We start from the raw sequence: 22,345 nt of genomic DNA, 5'->3' as shown, positions 1-22,345 counted from the left end.
CATATTTAAAGACAATTTTATTGATAATCAGAGGAATGTCATAGAAGTATATGTGCACAAATAATTGAAGGCAACTATAGGTTCAGAGACAGTTAATAAATCATAAGGGATCTTGGGCTTTATAAGTAAAGGCATATGACTTAATCCATCAACAGAAAAATGTAGTGTACCACCCAGCAACCTACTAGTTCATAAATTGGCCTCCAAATTGCAGTCAAAAAACTGAGATGCACAACTAAGGCTATGGTCATATTTCTGAATTTTATATCTAGTCTTTGTAATTTTAATCAGAACTTCCTGCTTGGTGTTCTGTTTCTTCTACACTGATGTTTAAATATATTTCCTTTTTGAATCAGATCTCATTTTTACTGTTTTCCATGTATCACTGGCTGAATGGACTGTAATTTTAAGTCAGCTTTGGAATCTTGAACTGAATACAGAAGTAGCATTGTAACTTAAAAATTGTGGAGAAGCAACCTAATAGCAATCTAATCCAACAAAATTGCTACACCCACTGTTTGAATAATTTGCTTCATGTGGAAGCAATCAGAAAGACCATGTCACTTAGTTTTAGGATGAGTACCTTCTCTTTTTGTAGCCTTAATCAGAGACGGAATTTCTTTCTGTATTATTACTTCATATGTAATTTTCTGTCTCCATTGATCTGTGACCTTCCCTTATTTTATGACCCCAGTAGCTGAATGCGCCAGGTATAAGTCTTCAGCATTGTACTGATATAGCTACTGGGCAAGTAGCAAGCCTAACATACTGGCCAACCAAATCATGAATTGATCTTCCCAGTGATGCTTTGTAATTTCTTGAGGTTTGAGACCTGCTTGAAATACATCACAATGGCTTGCTTTGACAACTTTTGTTGAAAACCTGTCTTACTATAAAGTCTGTTTTAAATTTCTTTGATAACCAGCCATTTTGTTTCCTTCTTAGGATGATGAATGGGGCAGCGTCAAGATAAAGAGTGTAAGTAAGATGAGAAGTTATTATAATATTTTAAGTATTAATTTTTTTAAATTGTGAAAGCCATTAGTAAAAATAATTACCAGTTAGTAAGGTGGTTCTGAATTTTAAATTAAATTTCAATTGTAATAAAGCTGTCAGTTTTAATTAATTTCTGCTAAAGTTACATTAACTCTTGGGAGTTGGCTGTTGCTGGTGAGGTCAAAATCAGTTGAATTCTGAGCAAATGGTAGCAGATCTTTCTATTGGATTTTTGCACCCAATGAGATGAAGTTTTCATGGTGCTGTTAAATTGCAAGTTGCAGGTACTTGAATATTGATAATCGGAGGAATGTCATAGAAGTATATGTGCACAAATTATTGAAGGCAACTATAGGTTCAGAAGACAGTTAATAAATCATAAGGGACCTTGGGCTTTATAAGTAAAGGTATAAAGTACAAAGGCCAGGAGGGTACAATTTTATGAAATACTAGTTTGAACTCAACTGGAGAATTATTGTCTAATTCTGAGCAGCACATTTTGGGAAAGGTTTGAAGGCATTGGAAAGGATGCAGAAAAAGTTTGAGAATGCTTCCAGAGGTGAGGAACTTCAGTTACATGAGTATATCTGGGACGGTGGGTCTATACTCCTTAGAGTTAAGAGTTGTTTAGAATCAAGAGAAGTTTGGACAAGTAAATGTGGGGCAACTGTTTCTTTGGTAATAGAATCAAGAACCTGATGACACCAATTTAAGATGATTGATTATTTGCTGAAGGCAATGTGAGGAAAACTTTTTTTTTCCTTTACACAGTACCTGGTTAGTATCTGGATTTCTTTTGATTCATCTCTGGAGTGAGAGATTGCTGGCTAGGTCAGCATTTATTGTCTATCCCTCATTACGCTTCAGAAGTTGGTGGTGAGTTCCTGAAGCCTTGCAATATTAGAGGAATAGGTACACCATAGTGCTGTGAAGGAAGGTGCAGGATTTTGACCCAATAGCAGTGAATGGCGATGTAGTTCCAAATCAGAATGATGTATGGCCTGGGAGGAACTTTCAGATGGTAGTATTCCTGTGCATCTGCTGCTTTATCTTTCTGGTTGGTATATACCATTTAGTTTAGGAGGACCGTTGGTTAATTGCCAAAGTACACCTTGTAGATGGTACACATTGCTGCTGCTGTGCAATGGTGGTGAAGGGAATGAATGTTGCAAGTGATGGCTAGGGTGCCAAGCAAGTGGATGATATCAAGATTCTTAGGTGTTGTTGGAGCTGCACACATCCAGGAATGCAGGCCTGAGAGCTGGTAGAAGCAGATTAGACCATGGCTTACTTAATGTAGCTGGATAATTATTGGAAGAGAAAACCTTTCTCCAGTGAAAGGCCTCCACACTTCATAAGATGCATTGCCAAAAGTATCCTGTTTAATATCTATCATCATCCCTGAACAGCAAGTGAACCAATCCTTCTCCAACTTTAACCGCAATCTATGTGAACATTCGCAATGAGCACAAGAAATTAGAACAGAAGACCCCTCAACCTGCTGTGCTATTTGATAAGATCGTGACTAATCTTTAATCTTAGCCATACCTTCCTGCATTATGTCCATATCCCTGGATTGCTGTGGTATCTACAAATCTGTTGATTTTTTTTTTGAAAATGAACTCCATGACTAAGCATCCACAAGTCTTTTGTAGAGAATGCCCAGGTTCAGGACTCTCCAATCAAAGATATTTCTGATCTCAATGCTAAAAGGGCTGATCCATTATTCTGAGGCTAATTCCCAAAATCTAGATTTCTGAGCTAGCAGGAATAGCCTCACAGCAGCTACCCTGTCACGTCCCTAAGAAATTTATGCATTTCAATTTGACTGACTCTCATTCTTCTAAATGTCCCCTCCGCCCAAAAAAACCTTGTCTACTCAGCTTTTCATCTGACAATTCCGTTATCCCAGGATTCAATCTGTCAACCTATGTCCCTCTAAGATAAAAGAAAAAGAATAGATAGATTAAGTCATTAAAAGCCAGCCAATCTTTCATCTGTGAGAAAACTGATGGGAAAAAGAATGAGGATGTAGAAATTATAATTTGATAAGAGACAAATTAAGGACAGTTCAGCATGGATTTGATAAGGGAACTTCATGTTTCACAGATTTGAACTTTTTAAGGAGTTAACAATTTTCAGTGTTTTTGATTTCATACATACTAACTTCAAGAACATTTGTTCTTGGGATGTATGGACATTGCTAGCAAAGTCAGTATTTATTGCAAACCTATAACTGCCTTTATGAAGGTGATAATGAGTCACCTTCCTTATAAATGGTTCATGTAGCATATGTAGTGGTGAACCTACAGTGTTTTTGGGGAGGTAGCTTAAAGAATTTGACCAGTGATAACAAAGCAATGTCAATAGAGTTTGGGTCCAGGTAGTGTGTGGCTTGGTGTCAGTGGTGTTCCCATATATCCTTGTTCTTCTAGGCGATAGGAATTATGGGTTTGGAAGTTAGATTCAGTGGGTCCTTGGTAAATTAATGCAGTGCAACTTGTATATTGTGTACACTGTTGCCACTGTGCTAGAAGTTGGGAAGTGCATGTTTAAGATGTGGCTGGGTCCTGATCAAATGGAGAGTTTTGTACTTGATGTTGAGATTCTTGAACACTGTTAGAATGGTGTCATTAAAAGCAGGAATTGATGGGTCCCTTTCAACTTGTCAGGCAATAACAAGTAGGGCGCCACAGGGATTGGTGCTGGGACCCCAGCTATTCATAATATATTAATGATTTGGATGAGGGAACAAAATGTAACATCTCAAAGTTTGCAGATGATACCAAGCTGGGTGGGAGGGTGAACTGTGATGAGGATGCAGAGATCCTTCAGCATGATCTGTATAGGTTGGGGTGAATCAGCAAATCAATGGCAGATGCAGTATAATTTAGGTAAATATAAGGTTATTCACTTTGGAAGCGAAAACAAGAAGGCACATTACTACCTGGGCTGTAAATTGGGAGAGGAGAATGTACAATGGAAGCTGGATGTCCCTCTTTCCTTGTTACTGAAGGTAAGTATGCGGGAGCAGCAGGCAGTAAAGAAGGCAACTGGTACATTGGCCTTCATAGCGAGAAGTTTCAAGTGTAGGAGCAGGGATGTGTTGCTGCTGTTATACAGGCCTTGGTGAGGTCACACCTAGAATATTGTACACTGTTTTAGACTCCTTTTCTGAGAAAGGATACTCTTTCTCTCGGGAATGCAGTGAAGGTTTACCAGGCTGATTCCAGGGATGGTGGGACTGACTTAAGAGGAGAGATTGACTAGGTTGGGATTGTTTTCACTGCAGTTCAGGTGAATGAAAGGGTTTCTCATAGAGGCATATAAAATTTTAACATGACTAGACAGGGTAGATGCAGGGAGGATGTTCCCGATAGCAGGTATGTCCAGAACCAGGGGTCTCAGTCTGAGGATTTTGGGTAGGCAATTTAGGATGAAGATGTGGTGAGATTTCTTCACCCAAAGAGTGGTGAACCAGTGGAATTCATTACCATAGGAAGTAGTTGATGTCAAAACATTGAATGTATTCAAGAGGTGGCTAGATAAAGCGAATGGGATCAAAGATTATGGGGGAAACGCAAGATTAGGCTGTTGAGTTGGATGATCAACCATGATCGTGATGAATGGCCTCCTCCTTCTTCCAACTTCTATATTTCTGTGTTTAAAGGTGCTATTATGGAACAGTAAAGCAAATGGCAAATTATCTGTCATGCCTCAATTCATCCATTATGGATGGTGGACAGGGTTTGGGACCTTATGATGTGAGTTGCCTGCTGCAAATTTTCCACTTCTGACCAGCTTTTGTAGGCACAGTATTTATGGAGCTGATTCAGTTAAGTTTCTAGTTGATTGTCAGGATGTTGGTGATAGGGAATTCCACAGTGCCAGCACTACAAAAAAGCTAAGGGGAAATTCTGAGATTTGCTTTTTCTTGAAATAGTAATTCTCTTTGAATTGTGAGACACAAATGTTTTAGGTTCTGATCAGCACAAGCTTAAATGTTGTTTAGATTTATTTTATGCAGCATGGACTGTTTCCATATGAGGATTTGCGAATGGTAGTGAACACTGCAGCCGTTGACAAGCATCCCAATCTCTAGCCTTTTTTTGGAGTGAATGTCATTGGCGGAAGTGGCTGAGGATGGCTGGGCCTAGGATATCCTGAGGCTGAAATAATTGGCATCTAGCAACTACCAATCATCATCATCTATACTAGTTGTAACTCTAATCCTTGGAGAGCTTTTCCTACTTCTGTTCCCTTAACTTAAGTTTTGCTCGATACTGCAATTGATGCTCCTTTTGATGTCAAGTGTTGTCACTGTTCCCTCCCATCTTGAATTAAGCTGTACTATCCATGTTTGAGCTAAGGCTGAAATGCAATCTGTTATTGAGTGGCCCTGACAGAACCCTAACAAAGCATCTGTGAAGAGTTTGTTGCCGAGTCTCAGTCACAAGACATGGAACTGGCAAGGCCAGTGTTTATTGCCTGTTTTTAATTATCCTTAATTGGGTGGCATGTGAACCCACTTTAAAAGGCCAACCAAATTGCTTTGTGTCTGGAGTCTTGTAGGAGACAGATTTCCTTTCATTAAAGAACATCTATAATCCAGGTGAGTTTTCACAACAATCTATCATTATTCATTCAAGACTTATTTATTAACTGAATTTAAATGCCCAGCTGCCCTAATGAAACTTGTTTCTGTGTTGTTAGTCCAGTAATATACCCAACATGCTATTATCCTCACCTGTGACATTTTTCATTGACCAGAAAATTTTGTCTTAATTCACAACAAGGTACGAAAGATACTTTGAATCCTCTGACTTCTTCTATAACCTTACCTTTCTAATCACTGTCACTATGGGAAGTGTGCCTGGGGAATTTTCTTCTTGCTCCTTACAGACTTCAAAAGTGACTTGCTCCACTCTTTCTGTTCCCTGTGTCGCATCAATGATTTACTTCATTGACTATGAAGTGTTCTGAGAATCTAGTAATTGTGGGAAAGTACTGTATGAAAGCAAGGATTTTCTTTGAGTTCTCACTAAATAAATTAGGACTGTTCATTGCAGAATCTAATTTCTAATCTGGTCTTCCTAAAAACCTTAAAACTATGTAACATCCTTCAGTCTTTATTCATAGCCAATATTTTAGGATTTAAAAGTAAACTTTCATGTTACTACTTATGGTGTCAATGTTCACCTATTTCCTTAATTTTGAAAATAATACTCATTTAGCATAAAATGTAGCCTCAGTGGACGAGAAGAACGTTTTGATTTATCTGTTGGAATATAAATTTTGTCTTAACTGCAAATCTTTATCATGAAAATTTACAGGGGATGACCTTGTTAATGATGGGATCAGCAGAAGCATTGCCCGAAGAACCAGTTGTACGTCCGACTTTTATGGAAGACATGACGGAAGAGCAGCTAGCTTCAGCTGTAAGTTTTTTTTTCACAAGTTACATTAGCACAACAGAGCTACTGTGGAACTATAGTTGAGCTTTTGAAGTGGTTCAGATGTGTGCCTGCTGTGGTGTTCAGAAGTGTGGGGGCTAAGGATGAATCACAACAGGTCTAAAGCCTCAGCAAAGGGCAGGATTGTCCGAAGAATGACAATCTCACATAGTTGCCAGACAGTCCCTTTTTCTTTTGAATGAAAGGAGAGAGCTCTGTATTCTGCCATATTCTGGAATTTAAAAGTCCAAACTCTCAAACAGCCACTTTGACAGCTGTTGTAAAACAGTAGGACAAGTGTGAAGTTAGATTGTTGGGAGAGTAGGTGGATAAAGTGCTAGGGGGCCAGCTAAGTGATGCGGTGTTTAGTCTGTGTCAGAATGCTTGATGGATTTCGGAGGAGGGTGGAGCAGGAGAAGCGGGGGTGGGGTGGGGGTGGTGCAGAGACTGGGTCTTGGGTGAGGTGGAGGTAAATGAAGTCTAATGTGGGATGGGGAGTGTGGAGGGCAGGATTGAGGGTAAGAACTGTCAGTTCCTCAGTGGAAGGAGAGAGAGTTTGGAGCATGTGAATAGGGATTAGTGAAGTTGTTAAGAGAGGAATGAGAGTTGGCTCCTGGGGGCATCAAGTCAGTGTATAGGATAATTGGTCTGAAGAAATTCAGTGGGAGGTGTGAGAATTAAGTATGGGCTCAGTTGAATAGTTATTCAGGCATACAAACATATCTAATAGTCCACCTTTTCTTGGGTAATGTCATTAGAACTCTGTGAATTCTCAGATTTAAATGATACTTTCAAAGGCTTACAGGCCTGGCAGAATATTCAGTTTCCTAGGTGATTCTTCTGGAGTGTTCTATGATGGGGCTTCTACATAATTCTGATAAGCAACTCTCTGCTAGAATAACAACTGTCTGACCATTGGAAAATCTGAAAATGTTGGAGACATAGTTGGAGCCCTGAGCAATTGCCTCATATAGTCATACAGCAGAGAAACCTTCAGTCCAACTCATCCGTGCTAACCACACATTCTAATCTGAGCTAGTTGCATTTGGCAACATTTGTCCCATGTCTCTCTTAACCTTTTCTGATCATATGCCCATCCAGACGCCTTTTAAATGTTGTAATTGTACCTGCCTCCACCACTTCCTCTGGCAACTTGTTCTATACATGCACCACCTTCTGTGTGGAAAAGGTTTACCCTGAAGTAACGTGTACTTTTTCATGCTGTCCTTTTGTTGGAAATTCCCAAAAACTAGAGTGCATCAATCACCAAACTTCTCTCTAAATGCTGAGTTGTAAATACAATCTATTTGGGAAGCATTGAAGGTGGTCATAATATAGTAGGATCTAGTACTGAGAATTGTCTGGCCTTTCCAGTCAGCTGAATTAGTCAAAAAATGCAAGAAGCAGCAGTGGTTTGTTGATGATAACCAAGGTTTGAACTCTGCATGGTAGAAGTTAGAGCACATGATTAGGGAGAGGAGAGACATTTAGGAGTTTTGTGTTGCTGTATCATTTTTGACTATAACAGATAGCTAACCAGTAATAGCTACTCATACTAAGAAACTGCAAGAATATTTGTTTGAGTCCGGCTGAAATTAAGAGGCTTGAAGATTGGCTGTGAAAGTTTGGAGAAGCAGGTATTTGAAGTTGACAGTGTTAATGAGGCCCAGATAGTGCTCAGGGCTCATTAGGTTTGGGGAACTTCGTTAGTAAATGTGTTTTCCCTTAAAATGTTGAAATATTTATTTTGTGGTAAATTTTACTTTTAATGGTGAATATACAGTTGTTCCTCTTGTTTTCCTGACTTCTATCTAATTTACAGTTTAGTTTGCTCTCCTCATTTTTCCTCCATTGCTAATCAAGATACTTGCACACTGTCCAAAATCTTCAAGGCGAGCAGACAAAATGTTCTGGGAACGAAATCAAACTGGTTACAGTTGCATTTCATTGAATTATGTAACAGAAGTCTATCGTCCTATCAGGTCTGTACCAGATCTTTGAAGAGTTATCCATTTGGTCCCATTCTTGTTATTTTCTTTAGCCCTGAAAATTTAGTGAAATATTTGAAATTGAAGTGCTTTTGCAGTGGTGTGCACTAAAATAGATTTTAAACTAAGGTTTAGGGATGAGATTACCATTTTATAATCTTTTTTCCCTTCCCCTGCCACTCAATCCACTCCTTTGGATTCCACACAACACTTCTAGTCAAGAGTACACAGCAAAGAGTATCCAGTTTTGCGTCTATTTTTCTGTGGCTCCAGTGAACCAAGCAATTGAGTTCATCACAACAGTTTTTATTAAACGTAATGAGGACTTTGCTACAGTCTTGTGTATAATCTTACTAATCTAATAAGTGGGTCATTCCACTTAACTCAGTCTAATCTAAGCTACTAATTTTCATAATATGAGGTGGTGGACAGGGCCTACATCTGAATTTATACCTGTCATATTGGGAGCAAGTCCAAGTTTAATTTTATGTAACGGTATTGTGGAAAGGTGCAGAGGAGGATCTTACAGGTCAGAAATTCGAATATTCTGCTTCCTTGCATGGAGTGCTATGAAATAAGGATTGACAACATGGGAATAAACTCTGCAGTATCAACATGCTTGATGACCATGCTGAGTTTTTAGATTTTATTTTCATATAAATGACTGGCTGTGTAAGACCTGAAATTCGGAGCTGTAAGGTACTCAAGATGAAAAGACATTAAGCACAAGTGGTTTTCAGATAGTTTATTTAATTTTATTAAGAAGCAGCAGTTTAGATATCCATTAGGTAATCAGATAGAAGAAAAGTATATGACCTGCGATCTTTAAGGTTGGTTCGCTGACATTAGAGAGCAAATGATGATTAGAGCAGAGTAGTTTGATTTCAGTAGCTTGTGGAGGCAACATTCTGCTCTCTAGCCTAAGTGTTATGAAACCTCTCCTTGGGTTTTCCTTCTCCTTTGGTTCACCTCTTGTCTGGCAGAAAACAGAAGGTGATGGTGGAGGATCACTTTTCAGACTTGAGGCCTGTGACCAGCAGTGTGCCATAAGGATTGGTGCTTGGTCCACTGCTTTGGACGTGAACATAGGAACTACGGTTAGTAAGTTTGCAGATGACACCCAAATTGGAGGTGTAGTGGACAGCGAAGAAGGTTACCTCAGTACAACAGGACATTGATCAGATGGGGCATTGGGCGGGCGAATAGCACCTGAAGTTTAATTTAGGCAAATGTGAGGTGCTGCACTTTGGAAAGACAAGTCGGGCACAACTTAAACACACAATGGTAAGGCCCTGGGAGTGTTGCTGAACAAAAAGGATATTGGAGTGCAGGTTCATAGTTCTTTGAGTCACAGGTGGTCAGGATAATGAAAAAGGTGTTTGGTATGTTTGTCTTTATTGGTCAGTATAGGAATCGGGAGGTCATTGGTGCACTGTGCAGGACATTGGCTAGGCCACTTTTGGAATACTGCATTCAATACCTCCCTCCCTATGATAGGAAAGATGTTATGAAACTTGAAAGTGTTCAGAAAAGATTTCCAAGGATGTTTGCCAGGGTTGGAGGAATTGAGTTCTAGGAAGAGGCTGAATAGGCTGTGACTATTTTCCCTGGAGCGTTGAAGGCTGAGGGGTAACCTTATAGAAATTTATAAAGTCATGAAGGGCATGGTTAGAGTGAAAAGCCAAGATCTTTTCCCCATGGTGGCGGAGTCTGGAACTGGGGGACGTAAGTTTAAGGTGAGAGGGGAAAGATTTACAAGGGACCAAAGGGGCAACCTTTTCACACACATTCAAATCTTTCTGCCTATTGAATTCAGGGCAAGTGTGCAACTATCAGAATTGTCAGCTCCCAGTTCAAGATTAGTTTACATCATACCTATCTGTTTCTAAACATCTGCATAGATTAAGGATGGATAAGGTGCCTTCCTGGCATCTTGGAATATCAGTATGGAAGGATGACCCAAAAGATGATAATGCTTCCAGGAACTGTATATATTCAGTGAAGAAAATGTTAGAGCCCTCAAAGAATTTTCACTTTTTATTTTGTACAGTTTGGTTTGGAACTCTGAACTGTAAGCTAAAAATGTCTTTTGGCTGACTGCTTCTGTTAAAAAGAAAATGGAGCAACCAAGCTCATATTTATTTGTCAGGCCAGGACTGGAAGTTAATTGTAGGTTGGTTCCTGATCAGAAGCTTCTGCACACTTCTTCACTGGGGAAGAACATTATGATTAAACAAATAACAGAAGTTGGCTATTAATGACACCAATGCCTGGGAATTAATTGTAGAAAGTCTAGAAAATACGTTCAAGCACATGGCAGATTTTGAATGGTAACTGAGACATCATGGAGGAGACAGTCTGTCGGGGAGTGGGTAGAATATGAGTTGGATTTTGGAATCTCTTTGCCTAACCTCCCACAAGCAGCTCATGGAATAGAAAACTAGGTTATAAGTGTAATTTTCTTTACCTGAGTGAACTGAAACGGTGGCTCTGTTCAACATCTTCAGAAAATCAACTAAGAAACCATCTATGCCTGTGGAGCAACACGTCTTGAAAATAACTTAGAAATCATGGGAACTGCAGATGCTGGAGAATCCAAGATAATAAAGTGTGGGGCTGGATGAACATAGCAGGCCAAGCAGCATCTTAGGAGCACAAAAGCTGACGTTTTGGCCCTAGAACCTTCATCAGAAAAGGGGGATAGGGAGAGGATTCTGAAATAAATAGGGAGAGAGGGGGAGGCGGACTGAAGATAGATAGAGGAGAGTATGGGTGGGGAGGTAGGGAGGGGATAGGTCAGTCCGGGGAGGACGGACAGGCCAAGGGGGCAGGATATGCACATCCACCAATGTGGTATACTGCATCCGCTGTACATGGTGTGGCTTCCTCTACATTGGGGAAACCAAGCAGAGGCTTGGGGACCGCTTTGCATAACAGCTACGCTCGGTTCGCAGTAAACAACTGCACCACCCAGTAGCGAACCATTTCAACTCCCCCTCCCATTCCTTAGACGACAATGTCCTGGGCCTTCTGCAGTGCCATAATGATGCCACCGGTAGGTTGCAGGAACAGCAACTCCTATTCCGCTTGGGAACCTTGCAGCCCAATGGTATCAATGTGGATTTCACCAACTTCAAAATCTGCCCTCCCTCCACCGCATCCCAAAACCAGCCCAGCTCGTCTCCCCCCCCCCCCCCCCCCCCCCCCGTTCTTCCTCTCACCTATCCCCTCATCCCAACTCCAAGCCACACCTCCATTTCCTACCTACTAACCTCATCCCGCCCCCTTGACCTGTCTGTCCTCCCCAGACTGACCTATGTCCTCCCCAGACTGACCTATCCCCTCCCCACCAAATTCTCCTCTGCACCTATCTTCTCCTCTATCCATCTTCAGCCCGTCTCCCCCTCTCTCCCTATTTATTTCAGAACCCTCTCCCCATTCCCCTTTTCTGATGAAGGATCTAGGCCTAGAAACATCTGCTTTTGTGCTCCTAAGATGCTGCTTGGCCTGCTGTGTTCATCCAGCCCCACACTTCGTTATCTTGAAAATAACTTAGTCTGGCCAGTTTTATTACTTTATTTTCTTTATCCCTTAACTATGATTGTTTATTTGTTTTTTGTAAATGAGGCTGAAGGCAAAAGATTTGGGGTTTATAGTATAGACCAGTTAGGTTACTTTGTTTAATTTTTTTGCTCTCTACTGTTAATAATGTACTAAGTCTTTTGTTTAAGATATAAGCTGTTATCTGGCACTCATTATTGGCAGATCCTGGGTTGGTTATTCAGATGTCTGTGGGTCAATTTTGAGAGCCTTTGAGGGTTTTAATTTTGTGGTGTTGTAAATGCAGAGGTAGTAAGCCTGATTTGGTATGACTTTCTGTCTCTTGTGTTGTAACAAAAAGAAAACAGTTTTTCTGCTGAAATGGTCCATGCATATAATTATTGAGTATTTCTACCTATTCTAAAAAGGTATCGTTTTAATAAAGGCCCAATTTTTCTTTACAGCTATTATGTTTTTTTGTTGGTAGATGGATCTTCCATGTGGGCTCACCAATCTTGGAAACACTTGCTACATGAATGCCACAGTTCAGTGTCTACGATCAGTGCCCGAACTCAGGGATACTCTTAAACGGTAAGTGTCTGGACACTGCCGCAAGATTTAGAATATTTAGAGCATTGCAATTGTGTATTAATTTTCCTCTTCAATTTTTTAAAGTCGTTTAATATTATCAAGATAAAGCAACGGAATTTGAATTGGACTAATGTTGCATCTCTTAGCTTTACATTTATTTCAAGTTGGGTCTACTTCAAAATACAAATTGACAAGGAAATTAATGAATAAAAGGAAATATTTGTAATAATTAAAAATGTCAATTGTTGATAAATAAGTGTCAGAACATATTGCTGTTGGTTATATAAGAGACTAGATGGCTTTTCACAGGAACAGTCACTTGGGTCCAGACTTGTCCAACGTGGTGCTACAGGTCACAGGCTAGCATAATGTAGGATATTTTTCCCAATTACGTGATGTTCTGAGGTCAGAGAAAGACAAGTAAAGCGTCCTATTAAAATGACAAGATAAGCATGAATGTATTTGGTGTATTGGGTTTTTATGGTGCCATGGAATACAACTTACATTTATAGAACCCCTATAGTGTGGAAGCAAGCCATTCAGTCCACTGAGTCCACAACAAACGTCTGAAGGTCATAACCCACCACCCCTTATCCCTGCAACTCTGCATTTCCTACAGCTAACATACCTAGCCTACACATCCCTGTATACTATGGACAATTTAGCATGGCCAGTCCACGTAACCCGCACGTCTTTGGACCGTGGGAGGAAACTGGATCAGCTGGAGGGAACACACACAGACAAGGAGAAAGTTCAAACTCCACACTGTCACCCAAAGCTGGAGTCGAACTTCGGTCCCTGAAGGTGTGAGGCAGCAGTGCTAACCACTGAGCAACCATGCCACCACTTATTGTGTTAACTCATCTGATAAACTGAGGGCAAAAATGATGAACCTTGCAACTATGATTAAAATTTTGTTCTGCTATGTTTTGTGCATTTTGAACATTTATAATTGTCATTTTAAGTAAGCTATATAGCTAACTACGCTGAAGAGAAGTAGTTGCTTTATTCTCCACTGCCCTCAATCATTCAATCACCTGTGAAGGAGAAAACCCGTTTCATGGAGATATTACTGAATTATTTTGCAAGTACCCAGATGCCACTGCAATATGCTCATAAAAAGAGTCGCAAACTTCAAAAGGCTGCCATCAAATGTAATCAAAACATTAACTGTCTGCATTAATGAAATTCCTGCCTTGCCAGAATGCAATGAAACTTTAGGAATAATTCTCACTGCACGCTAACAGCTATCCCCAAGTACTATCTGTGTTCACCTGTATTCAATTTACTGAAAATGTTTGTTCATTTACTCATTCCTGTAGATATAAAGGTGCCTTGAGAACTTCAGTAGCTATGACACCTCCACAGTACATCACAGCAGGTGAGCAATTTTGTCTTGATCCTTTGTCAAAAAAAGTCAGTTTATTTCCTACAATTTATTTTGACCTGTTTCTTCCCCCTCCATGCGAAAGCAAGAGAAAGTTGCATCTCTGAGGTCATTTGATGGGTAAATGCAGTGCATGGTGTGACATTGGTCCTGTTTGTTTTTGATCACTGGCGGTGACACTAAGAATCAATTTGGTCTTGTAGAGTTGGGGGAAAAAGAGCAACTTTTTGGTTGTTGTCGAATAATTCTTGCTAGAAAAAATATACTGCGGATATCATTGTTAGGTTTGGCTGTACTGTCTTCTACTGTTGAATGACCTGTGAGTATTTATTATTTAAATTAAGTTTTATAGCAAGTTGGTGGCTGGAGGGACCTGTTCTCTGGTCGGTTGGGGAAAGAAAAAAAGTCAAACTGTGTGCCTTTTATTGAATTACTAGGAGCTGATGGAACCTTCAGAGTTGGAGTTTATTAGAACTGAAGAAGAGTCGTGGTGGGCTTAAAACATTAAGCGTTCACATTTGTGCTTGTGCACTGCCTCTCGCTTGCTCACACTTTACTCGCTGTCATGTTTTTGCACGGTCTCCATATTTACTGTCAGACCCACTCAATTTCTGCGGTTTTTTTTTAGTGTCAGATTTTCAGTGGCTGTGATATTTTGCATTTAGTTGAATAATGCCACATTTGTATTATTGCCTTTGTCCTGACTTTGCTGAAGCTATGTCTTGCAATATGTCTGTCTGCACAGCACTATTTACTAATGTGTAATATCTTGAGTGCAAATTCAAAAGTAATATATTCTCCATTAGTTCAGTGTCCTGGAAGTAGCTTTTTGCTTATCAGTTCTCTGGTTGATACTACATTCTGAAAAACTACAACAAAACTTGGCAGTGTGGAGGAACAGAGGGATCTTGGTGTGCAGATACATAGATCCCTTAAAATGGCCACCCAAGTGGACAGGGTTGTTAAGAAAGCATATGGTGTTTTGGCTTTCATTAACAGGGGGATTGAGTTTAAGAGTCGTGAGATCTTGTTGCAGCTCTATAAAACTTTGGTTAGACCGCACTTGGAATGCTGCATCCAGTTCTGGTCGCCCTATTATAGGAAAGATGTGGATGCTTTGGAGAGGGTTCAGAGGAGGTTTACCAGGATGCTGCTTGGAGTGGAGCGCTTATCTTATGAAGAGAGGTTGACTGAGTTCAGACTTTTTTCATTGGAGAAAAGGAGGAGGAGAGGGGACCTAATTGAGGTATACAAGATAATGAGAGGCATAGATAGAGTTGATAGCCAGAGACTATTTCCCAGAGCAGAAAATGCTAACACGAGGGGTCATAGTTTTAAGCTGGTTGGAGGAAAGTATAGAGGGGATGTCAGAGGCGGGTTCTTTACACAGAGAGTTGTGAGAGCTTGGAATGCGTTGCCAGCAGCAGTTTTGGAAGCAAGGTCATTGGGGACATTTAAGAGACTGCTGGACATGCATATGGTCACAGAAATTTGAGGGTGCATACATGAGGATCAATGGTCGGCACAACATCGTGGGCTGAAGGGCCTGTTCTGTGCTGTACTGTTCTATGTTCTATGTTCTAAAACAAAATTATTTAAACTTTAAACTTTATTAAAATTGCATCCTGATGGATTTTTTTTACAGTGTCACCATTTTGTATCCTATATAATGTATCTATTATTAAGACTTGTGTATCCATGCACTTCCTTATAAAGTAAAGGTATCTAATATTTTGTCGTCATTTGGAAAGTTAGAATTTTAAAATAGACGCTGATGGATTTTGGTTTTATGAAAGTAACTTATTTCCTGAAGAGGTCAGAATGGTATTTGAGAAAGTGACTTAAATATTTAATTTCTAATATAGCGTGTGACTTAGTACAGTATCAGCTACTTCTGTTTACACTGCTGAGTTTATGACATAGTTATGATGGATGTGGGAGGCAGGAGCATGATGGTAATTGAAAACCTCAGGCTAATTTTCTGGGGTCATGAGTTTGAATCCTGCCTTAGGAGATTGTGAAATCTGAATTCAACAAAAAAAATCTGGCCAATTGGCAGCCATGCAACCAATGTTAATTGTCAAGCTTCAGTAATGCCCTATGGGGAAGAAAATCTGTCATCCTTGCTTGGTCTGATGGACACGTGACTTCAGACCCACAACAACGTGATTGACTTTTACCTGCCCTCTGAAAAGGCCCTAGCTAGTCACTCAGATCAAGGGGAAATTAGGGAGGGATAGCTTGCCATGCCCACACCCCATGAATAAATAATGAAAAGAAAGGGATCTGGTGATTAGTTTGAGCTCTGTCTGGAAGAGTAATGGACTTGGGAGAAGCATTGTTGCTTTTATTCCATGTGCTATATAGATTGGCTGAATGATAGATAACAGAATGTTGTGATCAGTAAATATTTTCCAGGGCGGAGGAAATTTTGTTGTGGAGTTCTCCAGAGGTAAAAGCATTCAACTCTTGCATTTCCTGATGATGTTTATGTGGAGTAGACAATTTCAAGATAGTCTGAGACTTGTAAGTTGTGAAGAGGACAAGATAGAACTTCAAAAGGAAATGGAAGACTTATGGTTATTGTTATGACTTGTTATTGGATAGATGGCAGATGAAGTTCAGTGCAAATAAGTGTGAAGTGATGCATTTTTGTGGAAATTGACAGACATTATGAAATAAGAAGTACAATTGTAAAGCAAGTGCATCAGCAAAGAAAATTAGGTGTATATGAGCATAGAAATGGTGGCAAGACTGGAGGAGAGAGCAATTAATGAACCATGCCATATCCTAGGCTTTATTAAAATGGGCATGGTATACTAGAGCAAGGATGTAATACTGAGATGGTACAAGACTGTTATTGGATCTCAGCTGAAATATTGCCTACTTTTCTCTGTACCACACCATAGGAAGGATGTGAAGATATCGGATAGAGCACAAGAGTGATTTAAAAGAAGGGTTCCAGGGAAGAGGATCTTCAATTATAAGGATGGATTGTAGAGCTTGGGTTGGTGTTTTTGGAGAGAAGACAACTAAAATGAGATCTGATAGGAATTTCAAAATCATGAGGGGTCTAGGTTGCGTAGGTAAGAAGAAACTGATTCCACTTGTCAAAGGATTAAGACTGAGAGGGCCCAGATTTTAATTGATCTGCAAAAGAAACAGATGTAGTATTAAAATTTTTTCACAAGACTGTTGATTATAGAATGGACTCCCTGTAAGTGTGATTCAATTGAATTGTTCAATAGGGTTTTGGATAATTATGTAAATAGAAATAGTGTGGAATGACATTAAGTCATTATTCATTTGGAGAGCTGGTGCAGCTTCTGCACCATAACACTTGAGATTCCGTGACAAATCTGGTTTCATTTTCATTTGGGAAGAAGAAGAATAAGCTTTTTAGTTCAGGACAAAAGTTTAATCTTAACGACTGTAGTAACCTACGGCAAAAATAAAACCTAGATCTATGAAGCCTTTTTTATTCTGGGATCAGAATTGTCCATTTATTTAATGAGCTGGGATCACAACAAGATAGGAGGCTTTCCAGAATAGGACAATTCATTGCATTTAAGCAGGATCTCTAAATTATTAAAGGAATAAATACTTGGTGATACTGGACAAAACAGGAGTGTTGTTCTGAAGTATGTTACATGGATTTTTCTTTCAAAGTAGCTTTGACTGTTGCCTGGACATTTTTGAGAATAGAAGAGATAACAGTGGATTATTTGAAATCCAATTCAAGTTATGCTGACTGTAGTTCAAAGTAGAAATCAAAACAGGATCTTATGCGGATGAGATGCTTAAAGTAATTACACAACCTTTAGAATTAAGAAGAAAATCTGAAATTAAAATGTGACATCTAAAAGTAGCTAAGTTTTGGTTACTAATGAGAAAGAAAACCAATTAGAAACAAAAACGACATGAATGGAGCAAAGAGCAACAGGAAGGAAACAAAAGATTGGAAAGAACTGGAAGTGAGAATGCTTGAATTGGAAAGAAAGAGAGAGAGAAATTGAACTTAACATTCTTCAATACCAAAGAGATGATAAGGAAATTGGACAGCGTGACTTGGCTAGAGAGAAGCTGAGAATAAGTGGAAGAGGTGGTAACGTAGAGGATGATGCTGATTCCAAGAAGGCGTTTTATTTACCTAGAAGTCTGCATTTAAACACGCAGAGGATGGAGTAGAAAAATCTATCATCTCATTTGAAAAGGTGGCTGGGAAGATTGCGGCCAAAAATGTTTTGGAATTGACCAGTCAAAACACCCCATCATTAAAGTCACGAGTGAATATATAATTTGACAGATGAACAATCTGCACTACTTCATGATTATGAACCTGTCCCTCAAACTGATCAGTTGAAGGTTAGAACTATAAGAAAGAAATGAAATTTGGCATTAGTAGAATTTACAATTAAGTTGTAGAAAAAGAAGTGTTATGGGATCAGTGGTTTTGATTATTAATGTTAGAGAGAGTTTGAAAAGTGAAGAAAATAGTGATTATGGAAGCATTCCAAAGTAGCATTCTAGTAAACCTGAAGATTTGCATAGCATAAATAACGATTCTGACAAATACCTGAGGAAGTGATCATATGGAATCCACAAGATGATCAAAGGAGTAGAAAATCTGAGAATGGAAAAGTTATCAAGTTTTTGGAGCAAACACTTGACAAAATGATACGCTAGAACCTAAAAGAAATGCAAAGCATATAGTATGCTTGGATTATAATAAGGTTAGACATACGAAAAGCAATTGAGGGAAAATGAATAGGAGAACAGTTGCAGTAGGAGTGCTCAAGGAATCTCTAGGGGAAAGAAAAAATCAGCAGGAAAGGAAGTGGGTATTAAAACTACGGTATAGTATAATAGTCATCCAGCATGGAAACAAACCCTTTGGTCCAAACAGTCTATCCCGAACTTCATCTCAAACTCAATTAGTCCCACCTGCCTGCTTCTGGCCCATATCCCTCCAAACATTTCCTATTCATATATTTCTCCAAATAAGTTTTTAGTGTATTCCCTCAAATCCAACTAGGCAGGGAAAGATGACTCAGGACAGCCAAGAAAATTATCCTCAATTATTGACAGTGATTTGATACTCACTAGAGTTTCTGAATACTTCTCATTTTCAATGGGAGATTAGTCTTCTAATCCAAGAGGGAAGCCAACAAAGACATTGTAAGATGCTGGAAGAAGTTGATTTTATCATGGAGAAAGTTGATTTGAAAATATTGTTGTCACAGAGGGTGGTAGAATAGCCAGTAGACAGAAAAGAAACTGAGACATACGTGATGCATATCTTGGGTGATTCCTTGGTGACATAATTGAGTGTCAGCCTCAGAACTGGATAAGAGGGGGAGTTAATTAAAAAGAGATCATAGAATCCCTATAGTGTGGAAACAGGCCCTTTGGCTGAACAAGTCCACAGTGGCCCTCAAAGCATCCCACCCAGACCCGTCCATTTATAACCCACCCGTCTAAACATCCCTGAACAGTACGGACAATTTAGCACGGCCAATCCACCTAGCCAGCACATCTTTGGACTGTCGGCGGGGGGGCAACTGGAGCACCCAGAGGAAACCCACGCAGACATGGGGAGAATGTGCAAACTCCACACAGACAGCCTTCCAAGGGGGAATCGAACCTGGGTTCTTGGCGCTGTGAGGCAGTATTGCTAACCACTGAGCCGCCGTACCACCCCTTACAATCTTAGGATAAGTGACTTGGAAATTAAGTTTATCTGAGATTATTTTCAAAGATGTAAAGGAAGAAGGAATCACATTAATTTACTTACCCCACATCTTTCTTAAAATGGTCCTGAATTGAGAGGGATGCACCAAAATTTCTATTCAAAAATTGAATCAAAAGAAATATACCTGTATGTTATTACTTGAAAGACCAATTGTTATTGGAGATGTCAAACCCACCTCAAATACCACCACTGAGGAATAGATCACAGCCCATCAGATGGAGCTACCACCTGAGCATTGCTTTTAAAGAAAAACCAAAAATTTTCAGAGTTGCTGACAAAAGTCGAATGGCAGGTCACTTGTGACTTAGGAAAACGCAGACTAAGAAATTGAAGTGTTTCTATTGGCCAGGATTATATTAATATGTGGTGAAATATTGCCAGATTGGCTGTACCTGTCACGTAGTAGGGAAACTCCAACCATCAATCAAACCAGTGCTTTTAATTCTGTTACCAGCTTTTGAAGAAAAACTCAGTGAGGTCTCAATAGGTTATGTAGGATTTCTATGTAAAACTTGGAATGGGAAGCAGTATCTTTTCACAATAATGGGTGCGTTGACAAGATTTCCTGAAGCAGTGCCTTTGAGGAAATATATCAAAATGGTAGTAAGAATTCAATTTTTTTTCTCACACAGTACAGATTACCCTAAGGGATATGTTCAGATCAAAGTTCAAATTTCATGTAACAAGCATTTAAAAATAATATTAATGAGGACAAAAGCCATTTCATTTAACAACTTATCACCCACAAGCTTTTGAGGGCGGCATGGTGGCTCAGTGATTAGTGCTGCTGCCTCACTGCCCAGGTTCAATTACAGCCTTGGGTGACCTGTCGAGTGAAGTTTGCACATTCTACCCATGTCAGCATGGGTTTCCAGGTGCTCTTGTTTCTTTCCGCAGTCAGAAGATGTGCAGGTTATGTGGATTGGCAATGCTGAATTGCACACACTGTGTCTAGGGAAGTTTGGGTTGGCTATGGGGGTTACAGGGATGGGGGATGGGATGCTCTTCAGTTCTGCCCATTAGTTGATTTGTGCGAATAGGCTAGGCCAAAATGTCTTCACTATATATGATTATATGGAGGTGATACATTATTCATTAATCAGTATCCTTCCTGATTGACCCAGAGAATTAGCTCAAATAGGGAAAAGAATAAATTCACAGAAGGCAATCATTGACATTATCGGACTGAGTCATAGTTGTTGGAGCTTACCTTTTGTGATGGTGCTGAAACCAGATGGGTTACAAAGACTGTTATGACAAAGTCAATGCAGTGACAAACGTGGATGATATCCAGTTCCACGATTGGAAATTTACATTGAGGATTAGATTGAACGCTATTTTTAGAAAAAATAAACTTTTAAAAAGGATATTTGTAAGCTCAGTTGTCAAACAGAGGCAAAGGAAAATCAGAAATGATTTTATCAATGTCATGATAATCAAATGCATTGGAATGAAAAATGCATAAATAACTTTTCACATGTTAACCAACAAAGTCATTGAAAGGTTATACAAGTAATTATGTTGTCGTTTTCCATTTGGCTCTGTTCGTCCAAACCTGAGAAGAATATCATCATGGAATGTCTGCATCTATATGGTTCTGTTAAGCCAAACCTGACAAGAACAATTACACCACTTGAAAGAACTACTGGATCTGATCGATTACAAATAGCTGATTTGGTCATTGAATTTGGCTAAAAGTGAATCTGCCAAAGCAAAAGTTATTTATATTTGGGTCATGCTGTGGGACAAAATCGGGTTGTAGCTAGAGAAGCCAACAATAAATGCTATTTTCAATTTTTCCTGAGACAAAATGTGAAGTATGTTCAGTTCAAAAGAATTAGTTTCAGTTTAATTCTAGCAGAAGAATGTTTTCAAATCAGAACAACAGTTTGATCCTAGCAGAAGGGGCATACTTTTATTTGTGAGGTCTCCAAGCTGTGAGTTTGCCCAAAAATGTTCAAATTGTCAAAACTAAGAGACTTAAGCCATCAGAAATTAAAGGAGATCCAGGCTATTAGAATGGGAAATAAGTTTTCAAACTGTTTTATCAGTCAAAGAGGAAAACTGGAAGCAGTTAAACAAGAAATGTTAGTTCATCTATGTGTGATATTTCACTGGGATTGAATATTTGTGAGGGATATTGCTGGTTAAAAGATTGAATCTGTTTTTGTTGTTTGCATTAACAACTTAAATGTATACATAAACTTTTGTTTGGGATTAAACATGTTCTGTGTTAAAAGAACATTGGCAACCTCATGAAGATATTTGATGACTAACTACCATGATAACCAATTGCAAAAGTAAAACTTGCAATCTATCATAAAAAACAGGAAATGCTGGAGAAACTCAACAGGTTTGACAGAATGTGTTGAAAGAGAAAAGAGTTAATGTTTCAAGTTTGATGTGATTTTTCTAAAGAACTGAGTTCTGTTCTGAGTTTTTCCACCATTCACAGTATTTTGCTTTCTTGATCTATCAAGAACTGGTTTCTTTTTGGGATTTGACTTGTCCCATTTTATCATCACCTGGGCTGAACGCCTATGTCATGGTTCATGTTATGTTTTTCTTCGTGATTTACAAAAGAACTGTGTCAGTAAACATAATGGCTGTTAACTTGGTGACAACAGTGCTGAAGTAT

At 39.3% G+C, this 22,345-nt stretch overlaps 1 protein-coding gene across 1 annotated transcript in view; it reads left to right on the top strand.

Moving 5' to 3' along the window:
* Positions 1-22,345, top strand: part of usp14 (ubiquitin specific peptidase 14 (tRNA-guanine transglycosylase)) — a 59,430-nt gene that overhangs the window by 5,997 nt on the left and 31,088 nt on the right. The window contains exons 3-6 of the mRNA XM_048529749.1: positions 946-978; positions 6,330-6,434; positions 12,465-12,568; positions 13,891-13,949. Of these exons, the coding sequence (XP_048385706.1) occupies positions 946-978; positions 6,330-6,434; positions 12,465-12,568; positions 13,891-13,949 (301 nt within the window). The remainder of the gene's footprint in view (positions 1-945; positions 979-6,329; positions 6,435-12,464; positions 12,569-13,890; positions 13,950-22,345) is intronic.

This window comes from Stegostoma tigrinum, chromosome 5 (assembly GCF_030684315.1).
Source record: "Stegostoma tigrinum isolate sSteTig4 chromosome 5, sSteTig4.hap1, whole genome shotgun sequence".
Lineage (NCBI taxonomy): Eukaryota > Metazoa > Chordata > Chondrichthyes > Orectolobiformes > Stegostomatidae > Stegostoma > Stegostoma tigrinum.
This window is presented reverse-complemented; position numbering and strand designations above follow the sequence as displayed.